At 36.5% G+C, this 23,301-nt stretch overlaps 2 protein-coding genes and 1 long non-coding RNA gene across 9 annotated transcripts in view; 2 read left to right on the top strand and 1 right to left on the bottom strand.

Moving 5' to 3' along the window:
- Positions 1-123: 123 nt before the first annotated feature.
- Positions 124-21,386, top strand: LOC123520262 (probable ATP-dependent RNA helicase DDX46). Of its 3 annotated transcripts, none has more exons than XM_045282396.1 (21): positions 124-246; positions 901-951; positions 1,253-1,640; positions 3,493-3,720; positions 3,883-3,994; positions 4,358-4,375; positions 4,683-4,867; positions 6,108-6,220; positions 6,441-6,582; positions 6,858-7,038; positions 7,426-7,664; positions 8,108-8,227; positions 8,769-8,933; positions 9,731-9,936; positions 10,858-10,990; positions 11,367-11,609; positions 16,007-16,150; positions 18,142-18,366; positions 18,708-18,841; positions 19,187-19,274; positions 19,572-21,386. In XM_045282396.1, the coding sequence occupies exons 1-21, from the start codon at positions 230-232 to the stop codon at positions 19,743-19,745; spliced, it is 3,306 nt and encodes a 1,101-aa protein (XP_045138331.1). In that variant the 5' UTR covers positions 124-229; the 3' UTR covers positions 19,746-21,386. The 3 variants fall into 3 exon arrangements, with proteins under 3 accessions (XP_045138331.1, XP_045138330.1, XP_045138332.1); XM_045282395.1 differs by having other exon boundaries at positions 1,253-1,649; XM_045282397.1 differs by lacking the exon at positions 16,007-16,150 and having other exon boundaries at positions 1,253-1,649.
- Positions 9,807-23,301, bottom strand: part of LOC123520265 — a 14,685-nt gene continuing 1,190 nt past the window's right edge. The window contains exons 2-3 of the long non-coding RNA XR_006679214.1: positions 15,271-15,380; positions 9,807-9,941 (exon numbers count right to left, since the gene is read on the bottom strand). This is a non-coding gene — a long non-coding RNA (uncharacterized LOC123520265). The remainder of the gene's footprint in view (positions 9,942-15,270; positions 15,381-23,301) is intronic.
- Positions 22,809-23,301, top strand: part of LOC123520263 (allantoinase-like) — a 13,302-nt gene continuing 12,809 nt past the window's right edge. Inside the window, exon 1 of one of the 5 annotated variants that reach the window (XM_045282400.1) lies at positions 22,809-22,912. The gene's annotated coding sequence lies outside the window, so the exon portion shown is untranslated. Of the gene's footprint in view, positions 23,022-23,157; positions 23,215-23,301 lie in introns of those variants that run through there. The other 4 variants (XM_045282401.1, XM_045282402.1, XM_045282403.1 and 1 more) reach the window with 4 other exon arrangements.

Raw genomic sequence — 23,301 nt, 5'->3', positions numbered from 1 at the left:
TGAATTTGAGATATTTTCATTGAATAAAAACTTGCTACTTTAAATATAAGATAGAATGTAATATTAGGGTACACTATTAATGAAAAAATAGCACCGCACATCTTGGTTAGCTTTTCCTCACCACTACAGGCGTGAGATGCGGTAGCGGTGACCACGGCGGTGGCATCAGCGGGCGTATTTCTCATCACATCGGCACCACACAGGCGGGGAGGCGAAACCTAGCTGCACCATGACGCGGGACAGCAGGTAAGTATCTGGGGACAGTGTATGGACATATATTGCTCAGATAAAATCACGGAGAGAAATGAGCGTCCTCACCCACTACTTGAGTGGGTCTGGAGCACCTCCAGGTTCACTCACTTCACCTGTTTAGTGTTTGACGTGAAGAGTGATGTACAAGTCTAATGGTCGATGACAATTTACTCTGATTTATGTTTTTTTTTTCTTCCTAAAATGCCACTTTGGTTTTAAAGATATCAAGATACCCAGTCTAAGGCTTCACAGTTCTTCGTGGGGCCAATCGTGAAATTTGATATTGATTAACAAAAATTTGATCTTGGCTGAATCAGTAGCATACTTGCTGTGATAGGTTATAATAAACATAGATACCTTGAGATTGTTGTGAAAATTGTAATAATTCACATGAGGATACAAGTTTTATAATTATATAGTAAGGCCTCTATCAAAGATTTGGGTATATTAGTTGATTCCTCACCTAAGTTCCACCTTCATTTTAAAGAAATATTTGATAAAATCAATGGTGTATCAAATATTAGAGGTACAGAATAAAGATTCAGAATAACTCTGGGGCCTTGATTCTCATTTAGTTTCTTCCAAATCTTCACAAAACCCTCTGTATACATATCATACAATAGTGAAAATGAATATCTAAATTTTCAGACGCAGGCGGTCCCGGTCCCGCTCCAGGAGCCCCGACCGGCGACGCTCCAGGTGAGAGCTGTTTGCATGTGTATCTAGTGTGTTTGATGTAGTGAAGAGATGTAGAGGAGAAAAGTATATGACTAGTATATTTTCTTAAATGGAGAATAAATTTTTGTGTTTGGTATATATATGTATATATATATATATATATATATATATATATATATATATATATATATATATATATATATATATAGGTTAATGGTAACTTGGAAAGATCATGTTGTAATGTTAATATAGTCTTCAGCTTCAGACAATTGGATTTGTAAATATCATGTTTATGTATAATGGGGTAATTGTTACGTTGCAGAGACAGAGATCGTGATCGAGGCAGGTCACGACGGTCCCGATCGAGAGACCGTGACCGTGACCGTGACCGCCACAGATCACGCAGTAGAGACCGAAGGAGATCAAGGTCTCGGGACAGGCGGTCTAGGTCAAGGTCCCGGGACAGAGATCGGGACAGGGACAGAAAGAGGAGTAGGAGCAGGTCCAGGGACAGGGACAGGGACAGGGACAGGGACAGGAAGAGGAGCAGAAGCAGATCCAGGGAAAGGGATAGGAAGAGGAATAAGAGGAGCCGCACTCATTCACCTCCCAAGATCAAGCTCCTTGTTGACCCTCCAAAGCCCCAAGAACCAGTGCCTGTAGAGCCCAAGGAAGAAGAGGAAGTGCCTCTGGATTTTGATCCATCAAAAGTAGATAAGGTTACTTTTCTATCTCCACACTGTAACCTCACCTGCCTGGACATTCATGACAGGTCCAGAGCAGGGAAAAGCTTTCACCTGTAGAGAAGATACAGTAGTTGTTATCTTTTGCATGTTCCTCTCTTTCTTTATTGGATGTTTGGTTACAGATGTTTGGGAAGCTGAACAAAGGTGGATTTGTTGTACAAACCTAAAATTTATATGTACAGAACTTAAAAACACAATGCAAACATAAATATCATGTCTTGATAAAATTTTCCCATATAGCTGTACAAGTGAATATTCTGTGAATATGATGCAGTATCAAATTAAGGGTTTATGATGTATGCACATCATCACTCTTCATGCAACAAAAAGAAATATTTAAATAGCTTAACCCCTTCGCGCCGGATGTTAAAAAAATCCGCCTGTATGATATACGGGTGGTAGTGCCGAGCTGGAAACTCGTGCAAGTTTGTCATACTTGTCGTCTTTGTGTATTATGCTGCTATTTTTTAGCCACTATATGGCCTTCGAAGAGGAAAGTGGACGCTTCTCTCTTCGGAGAAAAGAGAGAGAGAGAGAGAGTGACATTTGCTAATATTTTAGACACAAGCGGGACGCATGTAGCTTATCTTCGAGAGGAAGAGGGGAGGGAGGGAAGGAGAGGAAACGAAGGGAGGAGAGAGAGAGAGAGAGAGAGATTAGAAAATTTGTTGTTTTTGTATGTGTGTGTGTGTGTGTGTGTGTGTGTGTGTGTGTGTGTGTGTGTGTGTGTTTCACGAATGTTACAAGGCGGGACGCATGTAACTTATCTTCGAGAGGGAGATGGGAGGGAGGAGGGAGATGGGAGAGAGAGAGAGAGAGAGAGAGAGATGGGAACAGTCTATGCCATTGGGGAATTTTAGACACAAGGCGGGACGCATGTAGCTTATCTTTAGTGATTGGTGGAGACAAGGATGGTGAGAGGAGCACTAGGATTTCAAGGACAGCATACGGCGTGTGTAGTTGGTATCCAACACACTATACGGGACAACTGAACTGAAGAAAGCTCAGAAAAGAAATATGACGTCTACGTAGGCGTCACCGTATTTGCTACTGGGGCTTCATGACGCCCACATAGGCGTCACCGTATTGAAGGGGTTAATGAGTTGTTTTAAAGTTTTTGGTAATTGATAAGATCCTGTACTTAGAATTTTAAATTGTAAGAAATAGCCTTTGCTAGAACTTGAATCTGATAAATGAATGAAGATTCCTAAGAAACTTTCAATTCAGGATTGCTACATCTAACAGATCTAGAAGATTGAAAATTTGATGTGATCAGTTGCTACTCTTTTGAAAAAAATTCTTGTAAAGAAATTCCAATAGGTTATTTGTAACTAATGATAAATACATTTTTGCTGCACATAAGCAGTGATTGTTGCATGAAAGCTAAAACCATAATACATATTCACTTATGTGTATATTTAGATACTGTATTGTTAATCTGGCTGCTTTTCAATTTCAAACTTATATATTTTCTTTATTACAAAATTTTAAAGTTTAACTAGAATGTGGTTGCATCATTTTATTGTTTTCTCTGTCCTTTTTATTGAAGCATGAAATGCCTTTGTATTTTGGTCATGCAATGCCATTTATGAGCAGCAAGTTGTGGAACACCTTTTTCTTTGGATATATAAGATCACTCTTAATTGATGTCATAGGAGAATCATATGAAAATATTATTTATTCACTTTCCTGTTTATATTTTGTTATATATGACATAGCATCATAGGTATATGTAAGAGATCAGGTAATGAATTTATAGAATTTCAATTGTTTGATTTTTTTTTTATGGTATTAGCTAAGCTTGTTTGATTTGCAGGAGGAGACAGAGAAACGTCTTGAAGCTGAAATGCAGAAGAGACGGGAGCGAATTGAAAAGTGGAGAGCAGAAAAGAAGAAAAGGGAGCTAGAGGCGGCAAAAAAGGAGGCTGAGAAGGGTACTTTGGGTGCTACTGTTCCAAAAGTATCTCTGAAAGCATGGAGCCTTGAGGATGATGAAGAGGAAGAGGAGGGTGAAAATAAAGAAGGAAATGGAAATGTAGAAGAGGTGCTGCTCATTATAATTGGTTTGCTATGTAAAGAAAATATAAAAAAATGTGAAATTTCCCTTTTTCTTAGGTGCATCCCAAAATATTCCCTTATATGTAGGAAAATGTATGTTGAAGAATTTTGGAAATATGTTTTGAATAGCTTTTATTTTGTGTTTCAGGAAGATGAAGTTGATCCACTGGATGCATTCATGTCGGGTATTCAAGAAGAGGTTCGCAAGATCAATCGTGTCGACATCCGGGGAGGAATGAAGAAGGGCACAAAAATCACTGGTAAGAGGCCACCTCAATATGGTGTGTGCTGTGGGGGTGTCAGTCATGTAGTGGCTTGTTAGTCCTCTGGTGTTATATTTTATTCTGTGTGCACGTCAAGGTCAATTCAACGTACTTTATTCTGTATGCACATAGAGGCCAAGTGAGCTTTTTTGGGGTCAGTAATATCTTATATTTATTTATTTATTTATTTATTTGTTGTCGTCATTATTCAATTTTTGGAATATTTTCTTTTATTTACTTGATGTCTTACTTAAGATATGCTATAATGAAATATATGTTTGTATCTTTTTATATGTATATTTTGCATCTATCCTAAATGATACATACTTGACATAATTTTGTTTTCCATTGTCCATGAAGTTTCATCAGGAACTAATGGTATGTATTGTAGATTGTTTTGTTTTCATTTTGATGAAATCTCAGTTTATAACTAACACCGATGATCACTTTTGTTCTAGAACTTTACATAATACAAACCCTTCAGGAAGTAAACAGTTCATGCATGGAAGCCACAGAATGCCTCACTTCTGATCTCTCAAAAATTTCTCATTGAGGCAGACACTGTATGAATCAAACTGTCTTATGAACCTGGAAAATAAAATACTGGCACACGAAGGCTTGGATATAAATGGGGGGAGGAAAAAAAAAAAAAAAAATTTATGCATTGTTTTTGTGTACTACGTAGTTGCAGCAGCAGACCCTGGGACTGTGAAGAAACCTGTCATCATCATGGGTGTGGCAAAGAAGGCAAATGCCAAGAAGAAAGGAGAATTGATGGAACAGAACCAGGATGCTCTTGAATATTCCTCTGAGGAGGAGGGAGAGGACCTGAAGGATACCATGGCTAGCATAAATTCAAAGGGCAAGAAGGTACTGTATGTATGTTTGTGTGTGCATATGTATATAAGTGTCTAAAGGGATGTGAGGTTGAGCTGCAAGTTATTATTGTGGCTTTTCTTGGCTTTGTATCTTGTAACAGGGAGGTCATGCAAACACAACCAAGGACCATCTAATACGCTGTTGAATTATCATTCACATACAGGGTGGGGCTATTAGGAAAAGTAAAACAATACTTACAGAATTATTTGTTGTTTATTCGAATCAGTATACAATGCCGTTTGTGTGATCACTTTTTAAAGATGGCATCAGGAAGATGGTGGCCATCTGTAGTGATGCACTGTTGAAGGCGATGTCTGACTGAAGTTTTCGGCTGCTCTTCGGCACATCTCAATGGGTATTGCAGCGATTTCCTCCTGAATTCGCATTTTCAATTCTTCCAAATTGTGTGGCCGACCACCGCTCCCTCCCCTAAAGTTACTGTTTGGTGTACAGTTTCCAAATTTGGGATAATTGGACCTTATTTCTTTGAGGAGGATGGAAGATCTGTCACCGTCAACTCTCAACGTTATCTTGTGATGTTGGAAGACTTTTTTGAACCGAAATTGGAAGAATTAAGTGAGGAAACAAATCTGGGAGACATCTGGTTCCAACAAGATGGAGCAACAGCCCACACTGCTCAAGTTGCAATGGTCAAATTGCGACAGATATTCCCGGCATGCCTCGTCTCTCGGAGGGGTGATGTCGAGTGGCCCCCACGCTCACCTGACGAGCATTTGCGACTTTTTCCTGTGGGGATATCTCAAGGAAAAAGTGTTCAGAAGTCGGCCACACAATTTGGAAGAATTGAAGATGCGAATTCTGGAGGAAATCGCTGCAATACCCCTTGAGATGTGCCGAAGAGCAGCTGAAAACTTCAGACATCGCCTTCAACAGTGCATCGCTACAGATGGCCACCATCTTCCTGATGCCATCTTCAAAAAGTTATCACACAAACGGCATTGTATACTGATTCGAATAAAACAACAAATAATTCTGTAAGTATTGTTTTACTTTTTTTAATAGCCTATCAAAACTCGGGCATTTGATTTGCCCCACCCTGTACCTAAATTCCTTTCTAATTACAATTCACTTTGAATTGAAATGAAATATATTTATTGAATTTTGGAATATAATCAGGTCTACTTTAAGAAAGTTACATACTGTGTAACATTAAAGGTGAATTTTTAGCCATTAATCTGATCATAGCTTGTGTTTTGCTTCTTATTTCCAGGAGCTTGGTAAAGTGGATCACACAGTCATTGAGTATGTACCATTCAGGAAGGATTTCTATGTGGAGGTGCCTGAGATTGCCAATATGACTAAGGAGGAAGTGGATAACTATAGGTAGGTGTGTGGAGTTGTGATGCATCTGAACTGATGAATTGTAGTGGTCATGAAAGGCCTTGGTAACTTATCTTTAGTGAACAAAGTTATGTCTGTCTACATGCAAAGCAATGTAAGAAAATGAAAATATTCTGTCTGTACTTCCATAATTGTCATGATATGTAAAATCACTTCTTTCTACTGAAATATATATATTTATATGAGACTTTTTTTTTTCCAGAGCTGAGCTGGAGGGAATTAGGATTAAAGGTCAAGGATGCCCTAAACCTATCAAGACTTGGGCTCAGTGTGGAGTCAGCAAAAGAATATTAGATGTTCTCAAAAAGAACAATTATGAGAAGCCAACACCCATCCAAGTGCAGGTGAGAAGCTGGTGTTAAAGGAGAGTTGGTTGGCTGGGCAGAGGAGAAAGTTCTATGATAATTGGACATGGGAAAAGAATGGAAGAACAGCCATTGATCGAAGACATAACTTGATCAAATGTCAGACATGTAAACCTTAAAAGAAAGACCAAAGTAGGTGAATGAAAAGTGCTGAAAAAATTTCACATACAGCAGTTATATTCATGGAAATATATATAGTATATAATGTTTAAGTAATTTGATATTTTCATGAGGTGTGTCTCTTCTCAAATCAGGCAGTCCCTGCCATCATGAAGGGTAGAGATGTAATAGGCATTGCTAAGACTGGTTCTGGGAAGACTTTAGCTTTCCTGCTGCCAATGTTCCGGCATGTTGTGGACCAGCCACCCCTGGAAGACACAGATGGACCTATTGCTGTTATCATGACTCCTACAAGGGAACTGTGCATGCAGATTGGTAAGCTTTAATTGGATGTGCCATTGAGAGACATACTGTGAAAGTAAATTCAGGTCATGCAATTTTTTCATAAATAAAGGAAATCTTTTCTTGAGAAAAAATCACATCATTGACATGCCATTGAATGTTTATTAGTTGTAATATTGTTGACTGCTGAAGAATATTTGTCTATATGTATTTGTATATTTATTTAGTAATCAGTGCATGTATGTGTACCTCTGTTGCATAGAAGTCTTGAAATTCATACCATACTATTGTGTACAAAAAGTTTGATTCAAAGCTGAATTAAATTTTCCTTGTTTTCTTTTATAAAAAATTACACAGCTTTGCTCTAAAGTGAAGTAGATGAATGTGTAAATGTAATTCATGTGTATGGTTTTCCAACAGGTAAAGAATGCAAGAAGTTTGCTAAGAACAACTTGAGGGTGTGCTGTGTGTATGGCGGTACAGGGATATCTGAACAAATAGCTGAGCTGAAGCGAGGTGCAGAGATCATTGTGTGTACTCCGGGACGGATGATAGACATGCTGGCAGCCAATGGAGGAAGAGTGACTAACCTACGGAGAGTTACCTACGTGGTGCTGGATGAGGCCGACCGCATGTTTGACTTGGGGTTTGAGCCTCAGGTGTGGATTCATATATATATATATATATATATATATATATATATATATATATATATATATATATATATATATATATATATATATATATATATATATATATATATATATATATATATACATATATATTAAACTGCATATACATCCAGTATTTCTTATAATTTGCTTGTTTTAGTCATATTAAATAGTAATGAGTATTGTGACACTAATAGTATGCTTGGTGCAAGAGCATCTGCTCAGGATCTTCATTACTGTTTTGGTGGTAGCTGTATTGTGATATATTTTTAATTGCTGTACTGTAACAAGAATATTGCTATGTATATATATATATATATATATATATATATATATATATATATATATATATATATATATATATATATATATATATATATATATATATATAAAAGTATGTAAGTATCTTATCTAATTGTATTCTTTCACAGGTTATGAGGATAATTGACAACATCCAGCCGTCTCGCCAAACTGTGATGTTCTCAGCAACATTTCCAAGACAGGTAGAAGCTCTGGCAAAGAAAATTTTGACGAAGCCTATCGAGATAACGGTAATTTTCTATTATAGTGATTTTTATGAAGATGTACTAATTTCTCTTTAATTGCTAGTAATCTCCAGAAATATTAACAAATGCTATAAAGAATTCATCAAAACTTTTTGTATACATGTTGATGTTAATTTTTCACAGAATCATGACATTCCTTAAGTTTTCAACTTTTAACATCCCAATATTGTCATTATAGGCACATGCTCCTTTCCATTCCATTTCTGATGCTCTTCATCAGGCATGGAAATTGACATATCCTTGTTTGCCTCCCTGTTCCTCCTTCCTCGCTTGACTCCTTGAATGTCTTTCATGCAGTCTTCAGTTCTTTTGTAACAATCCTAATGAATACAGAAAGATACCTGGTGTTGACTATCATACTGATATTCTTACAATTTTATGAACTGAAGAAGTAAAAAACAAAATGTATACAATCACATTATCATCCTTTATTTGGATAGCTGAGATGTCAAACATTAATGGCAACTTGTTCAGTAGTTAATGTTTGATAGTAGCTATGATGTGTGTATGCATGTATGTTTTGCAGGTTGGTGGGCGGTCAGTGGTGTGCAAGGATGTGACACAGGAGGTGGTGATTCTTGATGAAGACCAAAAGTTCCTGAAGCTGTTGGAAGTACTTGGCCAGTTTTATGAACGAGGACAAACTCTTGTATTTGTTGACAAGCAAGAGAATGCAGATTCTCTATTTAGGGTGAGATCTCAGTTGACTTTTTAATCTTTAATGATAAACAGGTGTTCATTCTATTGAAGTTATTCCTTATAATTCAAACAACACTAGTAAGCCAAGTATTATATTGGGAGTTATATCATGTTACAACTTTGTTTTATGCTGTGTTCTGTTCCCTCATCTGATAACGTATTTAAGTATGTGATGTCATAAAAGTTTCTAAGGATGCTTACTATTATCATTCTGTTTTGTTCACCATATAGGACATGGTATTAAATCCTCCAAGATTGAAGTTATTGTTGTGGACTGTTTAGGAAAGACTCAAATACACTACCTAATCCATCACTCTACACATCTCATCTGTGGGAACATATTTTAACATTTTATCAGTAGTGATTCAAAAAATTTTGTCTTTGACTGGTTCATCAGCAATTATTTGGAATTCATCATGGTTGCAATTGTTTGCTTTAATTTTATAGCTTTCTCAGTCATCAGTTTGTATTCTTAAAATATTTTTAGAACAGTAAAAGACATAGCTTTCATTAATTTGATACCTCACACACAGGGCAACTGATGACAGTCATTGGAGTTATAAGCAATGGTAAGTTGGCAGTCTCATTGATGCCAGGAAAATTTGCATTACAAATGCTAACCTCAGCCAGTAAAATTACATGAGTCACTTTATGTTGTAATTTTCTTTATCCAAGTTTACAGTATCTCCTATCACTAACAATTATAGCAATATCAGATTGAATTTGTTAAGGGTGGGTGATACTGTAACTGATAGGGGCATGAAATATGTCAGAAGTTTTATTTTTTAGGACCTGTTGAGCCATTCTTACCGGGCATTGGTCCTTCATGGAGGTGTGGACCAGATAGACCGTGACAGTACCATCCTGGACTTTAAGGCTGGTCGAGTACCCATACTGGTAGCCACATCAGTAGCGGCTCGAGGTCTTGATGTGAAGCAGCTGATTTTAGTAGTTAACTTTGATGCTCCTAATCACTATGAGGACTATGTGCATCGGTAAGCTGTTAAGAAAAATGTGTTGTAGAATCATAACATGATTACACTGATTATTTATGTTCTAACCACATTTTTATAATATTACTAATGTTTTGGAAGACAGGCTTTATTATATGGTGGTAATTTGCAGCATTGCAAAGTTATGTGTTGTTTATCAGGTTTCATTTTAAGTCATCCCAGAATAACTTTTTTTTTTTTTTTTTTTTTCTCTTGTTCACTAATATCTTACTATTTACTTGCAATTGTCAAGTTTTTTTTCTGTTCAGTCATTCATATATTTTTTCCAACATTGTTAAACAAACTTCATCCACATGCTATCATCACTCATATAATGCTCTCATTCCCAAGTCTGTATTTCAATCAGATCTCTCAAAGTAGCACAGAACATCTTTCTCTATATTCTTTCAAGTATATTTCACCTTCTTAATGTCATCTTGAATTAACATTTTATGCCACCAGAAGTCCTGTGGAAGTCTACATAGGATAGCTCGTCATACTACTTGCTACTCAACAGTCTCTCTCTCTCTCTCTCTCTCTCTCTCTCTCTCTCTCTCTCTCTCTCTCTCTCTCTCTCTCTCTCTCTCTCTCTCTCTCTCTCTCTCTCTCTCTCTCTCTCTCTCTCTCTCTCTCTCTCTCTCTCTCTCTCTCTCTCTCTCTCTCTCTCTCTCTCTCTCTCTCATTGCATTCATATACACATTATAAAAACTGTCTTGCACAGCTTCTCCTGTTTTCCTTTCCACCATCTTTGACATGGGCTTTTGAGGCTTTTAAAGTATCACTGTTCTGTGGATGTGATGACAGGGGGCCTTAGAGGTGAGCTCTAAAAATATGTACGTCATATTTCACTGTTTGGTTTGATTCCTTATAGTCTAATGTTTTATACCTAAGCTCTAGATGCACTAGGAATTAATTACTTTCCAGATGTGGCCGTACAGGTCGTGCAGGCAACAAAGGCTGGGCTTACACCTTCCTAACACAAGACCAACCTCGCTATGCTGCTGAAATTGTCCGAGCTTTGGAGATTTCTGATAATCCCATTCCACCAGACTTGCAGGTATTTTTATTCATTTTGTGATTAATTTGTGATCACAGGTAACTTCAGGGATTAGGAAAGTCTTCCTGTTGTTGAGGTATTATTTATTAATTTTGGAATGAGAGCCAGGTTTTGCTTAAAGTTGAACAGTTCTTATTAAAGATATGTATATTTTGCTTTACAAACCAACTACAATTCAAACATTGTAGTTGGTAATTATATCATCAAACTTGCATAATAAATTCAAGATCTCATTCTGTAACTTGAAGACAATTTTTTTTCACATGGTCTAGCCAATTTGGAAAGGGAAAACAGTATACTTAATGGTGGTATTGAGATACATATATCCAATGGTTTAGTTTGAATGAGTGTAACATGTGTATTTGCTTCTTTACAGAAACTTTATGATGAATATAAACAAAAGTTGGAAGGAGAAGGCAAGAAGGTTAAAACTGGTGGTGGTTTCCATGGTAAAGGTTTTAAATTTGATGAATCTGAAGCTAATTTTGCATCAGAAAAGAAGAAATTTGAGAAGGCTGCTCTTGGTTTGGCTGACTCTGATGATGAAGACATTGAACATGACATTGATCAACAGATTGAGAGCATGTTGAACACAAAGAGGACAGTCAAAGAAATCAAGGTACTGTACAACAAATGTAAAGGTTTATTAGAATTGGAATGTAGGTGAATACAGTTAATACTTAATGTAAGTTGGATTTTGTGTTTGAGAAGAAATAGATTGATTGTTAAATTAGATACTGCTTGTTGAAAGGAGAAAATTAAAAGCTTAGGATGAGTTTTGGGCATTCATGGATTAAGACAGAGCATGTGACAAAAATGGTAGGGAAGGCTTGTGCATTGCTATCTACCTATTATTCTATATCTTTCTAATGCCTTACTCCCTCAAGGAACATCCTCCAAAGGGTTGACTATAGGAGAAGAGACTTTTTATTTTTATTTTTGAAGTGCTCAGCTTTTACTAACATCTCTCTTACACTTGGACATCTTTATCCTTGTGTTATGGCATTGCATGTTTAGTAGGTTGTTAAAAGGAATGAAAAATAGGAAAGCATGTTAGAATGGAGAGTAATGAGAGTGAGTGTTTTTCTGCATTACCAAGAATATATGATGACCTTATGGTTGTTTAATGTCTGTATAGATGCTGCAATGGATGACTGTGTATGAATGTTGGGAGGTTTGAGTGTGGAGAATATTGTTGAGAGTGTGGAATGTAAAGATTTTTTTGCAGATGATTTTGCACTGGTGGCATATTGAGATGAGAGTAATGTTGTGGTCTAGAACCGTATACTAGGTGGTAGCTGGTAATGAGTGGTAGTGGCAAGACACAGAGGCAGTACGTTGTCACAGTTGGTGAAGTTTTAACTCGGGCCCACCCAGGGACAAGGGAATAGACCTAAACAGATTTGCTGAGGCTAAATACATATACAGGCAACACCTGCTTAACGAAGGGGTTACATTCCTAAAAAAACACTTCGTTAAGCGAAACTTCGTTAAGCGAACCGATTATAACAAGTTTAACCCCTGATTTGAACTTCCAGTGAGAGTAAGCAAAGCGAGAGTGCATCATAGTACAGTAAAAGGTTTAATGAAAGTAAAAATTATGAAGTTAAGTAGTTTAATTTAAGTCATTATAATGTACACTAATGTATGTATGTACGTAACTTTATAATGTTGATGATCTTAACTTTATGAAGGGAGGGAGAGTGAAACGGGAAATACACTAACCAGCAACCTGTGGAATGTAAACAAAGTGCACATCATGGTACCGCATACAAAACTTATGTACCACATTTCCACAAGGCTTTCCATTTTATCCATTGTAGAGTCACGAGTTCAGGTGGTTCTTTTAGCTTTCAAGGAAGATGCAGTCTCACCAGCCTTCTTAATAGAGTCTGCTGACTTGAAAATATTAGACAGTAGATGGAGTCAAGATGGTGGCAAGCAGTGTTATTAGTTTTCTGGCCTCTCTCTTGTCTGTGAATAATACCCAGCTTCACTTCGAGAGTAAGACACTTCCTGGTCTTCCTGGGCGTTTTGGTGGTAAGTTGAACTAGGGAAGATGAGCTGCTGGTGACGCTGTTATGTTTTGACTAGGGAGTGAGTGGTGCACGTGATCTTGATCTTGATCTTGATGCTACAGGTGACACAGAATTTCTTCTGAGTCAGGCCTTTGTATTGGCAGTGCCTGTGTTGTCCACGAGAGGCTTGATCTTGATCTTTATTCTACAGGTGTCTCAGGATTTCTCCTGAGGCAGGCCTTAGTACCAGGAGCTCCTGGTGTATTCAAAAGCTTGTCAGCTTGCATGATACGGTGGGGCTTTCAAATTTGGAAAAAAATTACCTAGATAAAACTTCGTTAAAGCGAGTCTGGTGTTCGTTAAACGAGCAGATGGTAGTAAAACGAAACCTTCGTTGTAGCGAAATTTCGTTGTGTGAACCTTCGTTAAACGGGGCTTACCTGTATTTGGAAATACAACGAAGACAGAAACACTGTGCTGATGGAACCCCCAACACACACACACACACACACACACACACACACACACACACACACACACACACACACACACACACACACACACACACACACACACACACTGAATACTCTGTGCCACACAGCCCATGGCACCCCCTACACTGTTTAGTGATCCTTCTGGACTGGTTCAAAGCTTCCTCCAGCAGGCAGTCACACACTGTTTAACATGTCAAGACCATAGGTACAGTTTGGTGTCTCCCCCGGATCCCTCTGATAAGAGGTTCAGTAGGCAACCTCTAATTAATTGTTGTTGCCTGGAAGGTCATGCCAATATGATTGGGGTCGCCATGCTTGATCCTCTTCCTCGGGAAGGTTCCTACCCAAACTCAAGCATGCGCATTTGAAATGTGAATCTTAGTAGGGTTAGAAATGCTTCACAAGTATCTTATAAGGTTTGGATTGTTACAGTAAGTGATCAGAAAATATATAAATAAGGAGATATGAAAGAAGAAAATAAAAATGTACTTGTTTGCATTAAGAGCACTGAAACTGCATCCTGTATTCAAAATACTTTGCTTTTTAACTCTGACTATTTTCAAAGGCCATAGAGAAGATAAGCTGGATCCTCAAGACTGTTTCTCTTGCTAATAATGTAAAAATCTTATTATTCTGTCTCTAGAACCATAAAAAAAAATTATAAAAACCTGCGTTACATTAAGCTAAAGCCTTTTGAGCCTAGTTGAAATCTAGTACAGAGTTGTCTCAGAATATGGTTCTACATAACCACTGGAATGTTTGATTCCTAGTCTTCTTTTGTGGACAAAACAGTTTTCAATGATATTACTTACAGATTTTGATAATTTACTTCAGGTAATCATTTTGCTTTATAATGAGCCCACAGAATAGTTATGAAATTATTCTATAGGTTTTGTAAGGTTGGGCACAAATATTACCTTCAGCATTTTCCTTGCTCTTTTAAAAAAAGTATAGCACTAAACTCAAGGATTGCAAAAGTTAGGTCATTGAAAATAATTAAAAATGTTTATGTACAAGTATTCTGGGTGCATGGCTTAGGAATGTGTGAGTGTATTTTGTCCCAATATCCAGTATAATGCAGTAGTGTGACATTTACAACTGTGTGGTAATGTGTGTTTTGTTCTCACATCTGCAGTGATGTGGTGTGGTGCTACTGCATTTATAAATGTGTGTGTGTGTGTGTTTGATCCTCACATCTAGCATGATGCAGTGGTGCTGTGCTGTTGCTACATGTTCTGGTGTTGTGTAGCAGATGAAATCAGAGAGAAGAGAGAAAGTATAGGGAGGTATAAGGAGTGGAGTGTGCAAGAATGAATTTGGTTATAAACACTATCTTGAAGGAAAGAACACATACACAAGTAGACCAATGAATAGATATACAATAGCATTGAAAGTTATTTATCTTTTCTGTGGATGCTGAATTATTGAATTGTTATTATTTTTATTCATTCTATTTAACTTAACTAACTTATTTAATGCAGTAAAGTTCATTAGAGATGATCTTCCAATGGAAAAGTTTTTAGGAAGGATATCTTATTGCTGGTGTCTGATAAGGGGCAGAGATATAGCATGTAAAAGATTACACAGTATATTTGAGTTATATGTTTGATACATTCAGGGAAAGACTTGAAACATGAGATTACTATGACTGATGTGGTGCTGAGGTTATGGGGTTTTCTTGTACTTGGGATGGTTGGCACGGTGGTATCATGGAAGTCGTACAAGATGAGACAATATGACCTTGTTAGGAAAGTCATGAAGAACTTACTGCTCAACTAGGTTTTCTTTTTATTCCCTTTCTGCAGGAAGTAGTTGTTCCTTGGAGTAAGGGTAGAAGGCACTGATGGTAGGTGTACCAGCAAGGAGAGGAGTTGAGGTCTGTAAAATAGTGGCAAAATGGCAAGGAAAGCAGCTTTGATATCTTGTTTGTGCATATGGTTTAACATCAGTAGCAGCAATATATAGGTAGGCTGTGACTGGCAAGGTTCATCTCTCAGCACTACCAATCAGAGGAAGTGACTAAAATTAATTTGCATTCATTAATGGTTGACCATGACCTTCAGTATGGCAGGCATGCAGCAGAAAGAACATCTCAATGTGTGCAATGTAAAGAATTTGATTAGTAGACACAACATATAGTTGGTTTAGGTGTGAATTACTTGGTTGGTATGCTTCACATCTTTTTTTCACTATTCATCATTCACTAAGGAGGTGTGAATTATGATATTCCTTTTTACCACAAGCTTATCACTACAGCAGGTTACTCTTTTGATTCCTACACATTGCAATACATTTTTAGTCACCACCTCTGATTGGTCATGGCAGGGAAGTAGTTTTGCCAATCTATATCTTGCCGCTGTCAAGGTTAAGCCATTCACACATTCAGTCTATAGATAAGCAGTGTCCTAGCCACATGCAACAAATTTGTGGACTCAGTACCACTAAGGCCTCCTCTCATCTCATTACCTGTACTGCCACCACCACACCTTTTACTCTTCCCCCAGGGAATGGCTAACTCCTCTAGAAGGGAAAACAATGAAGGAGGGCTCCTGCTTCAGCAACAAGTTCTTTCAGCCTTACACCCACTAATATGGCCACTTCAGATCAACCCCATGTTGCTGTTCCCCACACCAGCATGTGCCTACCCCGTGAGTCCAACACCACGCTTTCCTACTCTGCGTGGCTTTCCTCACCATTACACCATCAAGCAGTCTAACCACATAGGCACAATCCAACACCATCAATTTTGAATACTGTTACTGTTGCTGTTCATCACTCCAGGACTTTTCAGTATATAATGATTAACAGCACTGAATGTGTGGATGCTAGCACTGAGTGGGGCTTGCAAATAGAGTGTTCACATGATGGGGATAATGAGTAAGTCAGTATGAAAAACAAAAAACATGAAACTTGATACGTCTTCTCCATTAGTTACCTGATTGTTAAAATCGTAATATCATCAGGTAACTTTACTGAAGGATTCTGGTATTGTGAAATTATACTACCCATATTCTAAGTATAGCCTGTAGGGAGTAGTATGATTGATTTCCTATTCAAGCAGAGTTGCATGAAGAGCATTTGTATGGATGGTGTAAGAGGTAAATATGAGAAAGCTCAGCTGAAGTATTAAAAGTTGCATGAATGCTGGTAGTACAGCAGAAGCTAAATTAATTGTTGTTTGCTTGTGATATTGTGGTGGTGGCTAATACAGAATTCACAACACCTGGAGAAATTGTTCAGGACTTTAGATTCACATATTGCTGGATATGGAAGAATTCATTAGGAATGGCAATGTAGTATAAAGCAGGGAAGTATACGCCTATGCATTTTGAGGCTTTTTTTTTGCCATGAGGTAAAATTCAAGGATGGCAGGATGATATATAATTACTGGGCTGGATGGCTGTTTAATGTCATAGAAACACTGTGTTTGTAAGTGTGTGGCATTTTCAAAAAACTTTTCTGTCAAAAGTTGTGCTGTACAATGTAAAAGTACTCATTATGTTGATGCGGATTGTCTTATGGTGAAATTGGGAGTTATTTAGTCATCGTTTTTACAAGTTTGGGGTATTGTAGTACCCTGTGATGAGACGATTAGTATTAGCAGACAAGTGAATACCGATTAACATTACACAATTTAGCATGGCTGTAATTAATGTGTGAAACATTGCTTGACTGGCAGGGGAGGGGAAGTCAGCTGTTTGAAGTTTCATGGCAAGTTGAAGACAGCAAATACATTTAGATTGTAGTGCATGATTTTTGAAAAAAAAAAAAAAACTTGAAAATGACGCACACTTACAATAAGGTGGGGTATGTTGAGAATGTTTCTACAGCATAAGACAGTTGCCCAGCCCAGCCATTGTATGTCACCCCACCACCATTGAATATCACCCCATGACTAAACAAAGCTTCAAAATACTTGTATAGAATATTTTCTATGTAGAATAACTTCTACTTTTGCCTCTAACAGTATTTACAAAAACTTATGTTACATCTTGTAGTTTGGTAAATGTTTAAGAGGCTTATGTGAAGTAACACTTATCAATCAAGTGGGGAAGTGTAAAGAGGAATTAATGGAAGAAAATCAACAGATTGAATAAAACAGGGATTGTTTTGATGGTTAGGGATTGCAAACAAGATGGAAGAAAAATTATGAATGAAGAAGACAAGTGGACCTCTTGTGAGGTGAAAGACAAAGAGGAAAACCCCAATGCAACATATAGACAGTAATAAAAAAGTACTAGATGCAAGAGTAAGGAAAAGTGGTTGCATGTTATAATGGGATGCATGGGAAGCAGTTGTTTAGGCATGGATGGAAATGTAGTGTTAAATGTGTAGCAGGTTTCTTTAATACCTAGCTTGACCAGTGGATGTGTCTTTAATGGTTTTGCAGGAGTAAACCACCTCAGTTGTTAGGTCCTGCAGTGTAACTTGGTGAATTTGTTACATAATTATTCACAACAATAGAGAAGTTTGGTAAGGATCTGGCTTTTTATCTCTTAGATAAGATGCAAGATTATGAGAGGATATTTGAGAACATGTATGTAAATAATTTGCTTTGACTACCCATTTTAGTGGGGATAACAATCCTATATAATCCTGTATGTAGATAGACAGTTATTTGTAATTTGTTTTCTTTCAGGCACCAGAGGTGTCTTCATCCTCTGATGGTTTAGTTGGCATGCCATTTGGTGGCCCCTCTGCTTCTGATAAGTTGGAATTAGCACGCAAACTGGCACAACGCATCAACCTTCAACACAACATTGGCAAGGAGGCTAAGGGTGCCAGTCAGCAGGCAGCAGAGTTCATCCTTAAAGGTGGAGCTGCCATGCAACCCACCATATCTGCCAAGACAGTAGCAGAGCAGGTACTGTATATTGATTTGCACATTTTTTACATTTTAACTAATATGATAGAATAATTTATTAAACTTGGAATATGATTGGTCTTGTTTACTGTTTCAAATAATTTAGGACTTACAACAAAGTTGTGTCACAGTCAGTGTTATCTATCTAATATTAATTCTGTATATCCAACAACACTACCAAACTTCAGCTACTTGACCTTAGGAAAGAGGAATGATTCTCTGTCCCTTTCTAGGTCTCCTCAATTTAATGTCATACATTTCAAACTTATAAATATGGGAATGCTTAATTTCTCTTTGTGGAAGGGTTATACTGATTAGAATTTATCCCTTTTGTTTTTCAGATGGCTCAGAAATTAAACAACAAGCTGAATTATCAGCCACGTGATGACCAGGAGGAGGAGGAAGAAACCACAGAGGAAACTCACCATAAGTATGAAGAAGAACTTGAAATTAATGACTTCCCACAGCAGGCCAGGTAAATAATGATAATCAATAAGTGTTACATCATCTTATTTTTTTATGATCCTTCCAATTAAAGATTTTCTCCTGTCTTTGTTTTAAATTATTTGGATACCCATATTTTCTAAACTATGCTAACCTTAGCATGAATTATACCGGTATTCCACAGTATATTTTTATCGTTGATGTGATATTACATGATTGATGATCTGATTTGATCTTTTGAATTATGTTTTATATGCAATGCAATACACCAGATACTTTCCAGAAAAAAAGAGTAACATGTAAGAAAGAATTAGACTTGCAGTTATCTGTATTTACATAAGCCTGGCCCTCAAGTGAAGAGCAACCTCTCTTTCAGGTGGCGAGTTACCAGCAAAGAAGCACTGGCACAGATTTCTGAATATTCAGAAGCTGGAATTACTGTCAGAGGAACATTTTGCCCAGCAGTAAGTAGCATATATTATTTGTGTTATTGTGAATTACAACTGAAAATATTTCAGTATAAGAGGCTCACTATTTGATAAGGACCAAAATATCCAAGATATTCAGAGATAATTCTCATGCAGAAAAAGGAAAAATGTTCATTAAGAGTGTGTTGGAGTGTAAGAGTTTGGCTACTTACTGTGTCCAGATACTAAGTGTTAAGCCATCAGATAAAAATCGTGTGCGTTTTATCACTGTTTTAACTTTATATGTACATTCATTTTAAAATGCAAGCATTATTGTTTTTCTTTTTATTTCAGGGCAAGAATCCACCAGAAGGTGAACGCAAGCTGTTCTTGGCTATTGAATCTACATCTGAATTAGCTGTGTCCAAAGCCAAAGCTGAGATCATCCGGTTGATACGGGAAGAACTTGTTAAGCTACGGACCAGTGCTGGACCTGCCAAGGCACAGGGCCGGTATAAGGTTCTCTAAAGCCAAAGGCTACAGTATTGAAGGCACCCAACCTTTTTGTTATCACTGATGGAATGTGTAAGGCATTTTATAAGTTAGGCATTTTGATGGCTGCACCTGTGGAAGGTCTTTTGATGTTGGGCATCCTGTTGTACCATGCTACTCTGCATACGCTGGGTTGGCAACTACTAGGAGTTTCAAAATGAGACTTTTCCTTCAAAATTATGTTATTGTATTGGTGACTATAATCTTAAAACTTGGTTTGTACTTTAAAAAAGGGGCCTCTTATTTGTCATTTCTATAAAAACTGAATAAAAAAGGTTATATTTAGGTTGGCCGAATTAAGTTTGGAGGTGTCCTGTTACTCTTCCTTGGATAACTCTAAAACTTAATAAGACAGAGAGTTCCAGAATTTTAAATGAAAGGGATACAAATTGAGATGGTGAAGTGAAATATTTTTTTCAGTGATGGACAGCCTGAGCATTTTAGATTTAGAAGATAATTGATTATTGCTGACAAGAGGGTCATTGTCATGAAAATGATGTGAATTGGATAGGTTAAAGAAGTTTTTAAATATTAAACATGCATTTTTACAGCCAATGAAAAATTATAGAGAGATTAAACATCAGGCACTGAATTTTTCTTAGAATTTTTTACTTTTCAGGATTTTTTTTAGTTTGATATTTGTTTTATTGATATGAACAATATGCTTCTCATTATATACACATTAACAGTCAATTTTGATATGTATGAAATCCATGGTGAATTCCACAATAAAGAGTTAAGGTAGTAATAAATGAAATAGGTAATTTACATTGATAAACAACTACCACTACTGTGGCTGTTAAAAAAAAAGTTAATTTTTCTCTACTTGCTTGATAAATTTTCATACTAGGTACTGGAACTTTAATTTAGTTATATGGATGCCATTCAAGCCCAGCATGTTTACATCCATGATGGAATGAAGAAAGCAAAATGTATTTCAGTCTTAGAAAAATGCTGGTTATTTGTCACCAAAGACAATGAATATTGACTCTGGAAATTGATACAGGTCATTGTTGCTGTGGTTGTGGATGAAAAAGATTCACTTGAGATACCAATAAATTTATTTGTCCCTGCCTATTTTTCATGGGTGCTGGGAGGTTTTAAATAAAATGTGCTTCCCAAGCAGTGTGTGCCACCATGACACAAAATCAGTGTTTGCTGACTGTATGTTACTATTGATTATAAAAGACATCCATTCAAACACGACATTAAAAAACCTTACGTTTCAATGGGATGAACCCATTAACATTACAACAATTTGCCTATTCGAAAACGTCTTATTATAAAGTCAACACAAAATAGAGTTGTTTTAAGCCCAGACCACATGTATTAAAGTGAGGTACATCAGGATGTCTGCACATGGTGGTACCATAATGTAGAGACTCATTCCACAGATGTGGGAACAACAGACTACTGAGTCTTGACTCACATGTACAGCCAATGCTGTCACCAGATAAACTTTACAACACATGGAAATATGTGAGTGGTGTGTGGAAGCTTATTGTTAAATTTCGGTAAAATCCCAGCATTTAGTGACTCAAACAGACAAACACTTGTTTGAGGTATTAAAGCTCTGTGAGTCATCAGTTACTCTGTTATTAAAAGAAAATTACCTGGTCTGTAGTGTATTTATACAATCCTTAATCCACTGAGGACTGCTTAGGGAGAAAAAAACATGAAAAGTATTTATTATTATAAAAGTGCATTAGAAAATCTGCACTCCTATTTCAACTACTTTTTATTGATAGTGTGACACAGACATGAACTTTGGACATCTGTAACTCTGTGATGGTTTAGTCATAGTAAGAGTAAGTGGAGTAAGGAATTTGTGTAATCTGTATAATGGTGATTGTACCCTCACAAGATGGAATGAATGGTTAATATATATATATATATATATATATATATATATATATATATATATATATATATATATATATATATATATATATATATATATATATATATATATATATATATATGTATATATATATATATATATATATATATATATATATATATATATATATATATATATATATATATATATATATATATATATATATATATATATATATATATATATATATATATATATATATATATATATATATATATATATATATATATATATATATATATATATATATATATATATATATATATATATATATATATATAGAGAGAGAGAGAGAGAGAGAGAGAGAGAGAGAGAGAGAGAGAGAGAGATTAAATAGCTAGGTGTGTTGTCACTAGTTAGTGAGCAGCTGATGGTAACACAACTGAATGTCAATACTTCCCTGTAGAAGTACCTGATGTATATATGCAAGAGGCTAATTTTAAATAAACTGTTCATTACAGTATGTATGTATGCTCACGAGTTCCACATTTATTTTCTTGTGAAAAATGGCTGAGAATTGCTGAATTGCAGAGCTGGAGTAATATGTTAACATGTAGTATTTGTTATTGGCTTATTTAAAAGATAAAGTTCATATTTTATTGAGTTTATTGTTTTTATTATTATTATGATTTGATTTGATTTTATTTTATTATTTTTTTTTACAGCAGCAAGCATTTTCATTATCAGTGATCTTGATAAAAAGGCTCATACCATCTTTAATGCTTGGCTGACTGAATAACTAGCATGTTTGAATCCCACTTAAATTAGAGGTAGGATGGTGTGGATGCAATGGTGCTATTGATCAGCTGTAAGTGACATTCAGCAAGAGGGTGTGCATTGTTGTGCACACATCTTAAGATAGCTAAAAATTGTTGATTAAATATAGATAGAATAATATAATGAGAGCTGCAGTACTGACTACTATTCTTGTGTGTCTCAAGTCAATGACTAACAGATGCAGTCACTAATACCAATGAATTTAATCAATTGTGAATAAATATTGCACCATATTTAAAAAAATAATAAATATTAAAACTAATTAAAAAGATTAATGTATAAAAGTTTATTAGCATTTATCAATTATACACACACACACACACACACGCGCAAATGAAACGAGATAGATTTATAAAAGCCCGACGTGGCAACATTTCCATTGACCTTGGAGAGTTGGATGTAGATGAGTATGTTACCACTGGGATTCAGCAGTAGTTGACCGTGCCATCTCACCCACCTCTAGGAAGTAAGCAGCCACAAACGTGTGTGTGGTAATATCGTGGGCCCGTCCGTAGGTACAGTGAGTGTTATAACAAGACAAACCTCCTCTTGTGGTTCACCGCGGCTTGTTCTACGTAAATAATATGTTTTGTGTTCTGTTTAGTTCTGTGATGAGAAAGTTGAATGAAAAATGAAGCAAAACAAAAGGCAGCGAGGGAAGGAGGAACATAGTTGGGGCTCTACGTACGTTTGGGCTTGTATTGAGGTGCCGCAAGACTTAGTGTACTGCAGGTAGTGGTGAAAAATTTTTGTGTCGCTTAAGTAGAAGTAAGATATCATAGTGTGTACCCAAGCTCTAATGATCTTTCAAGTGCACTAAATGCCACAGGTGCGCCTTCACTTACGAGCGGCCAG

This window comes from Portunus trituberculatus, chromosome 46, assembly GCF_017591435.1.
Source record: "Portunus trituberculatus isolate SZX2019 chromosome 46, ASM1759143v1, whole genome shotgun sequence".
NCBI lineage: Eukaryota > Metazoa > Arthropoda > Malacostraca > Decapoda > Portunidae > Portunus > Portunus trituberculatus.
The sequence above is the reverse complement of the archived record's forward strand: the minus strand, read 5'-3'. Positions and strand labels throughout refer to the sequence as shown.

Bases quoted from the DNA above. Each gene is read 5' to 3' on its own strand.
- LOC123520262 (XM_045282395.1), top strand. The intron at 16,151-18,141 runs GTGAGTCCAACA...GTTTTCTTTCAG, and splicing joins CACCAGCATGTGCCTACCCC to GCACCAGAGGTGTCTTCATC. The intron at 19,275-19,571 runs GTAAGTAGCATA...TTTTTATTTCAG, and splicing joins GAGGAACATTTTGCCCAGCA to GGCAAGAATCCACCAGAAGG.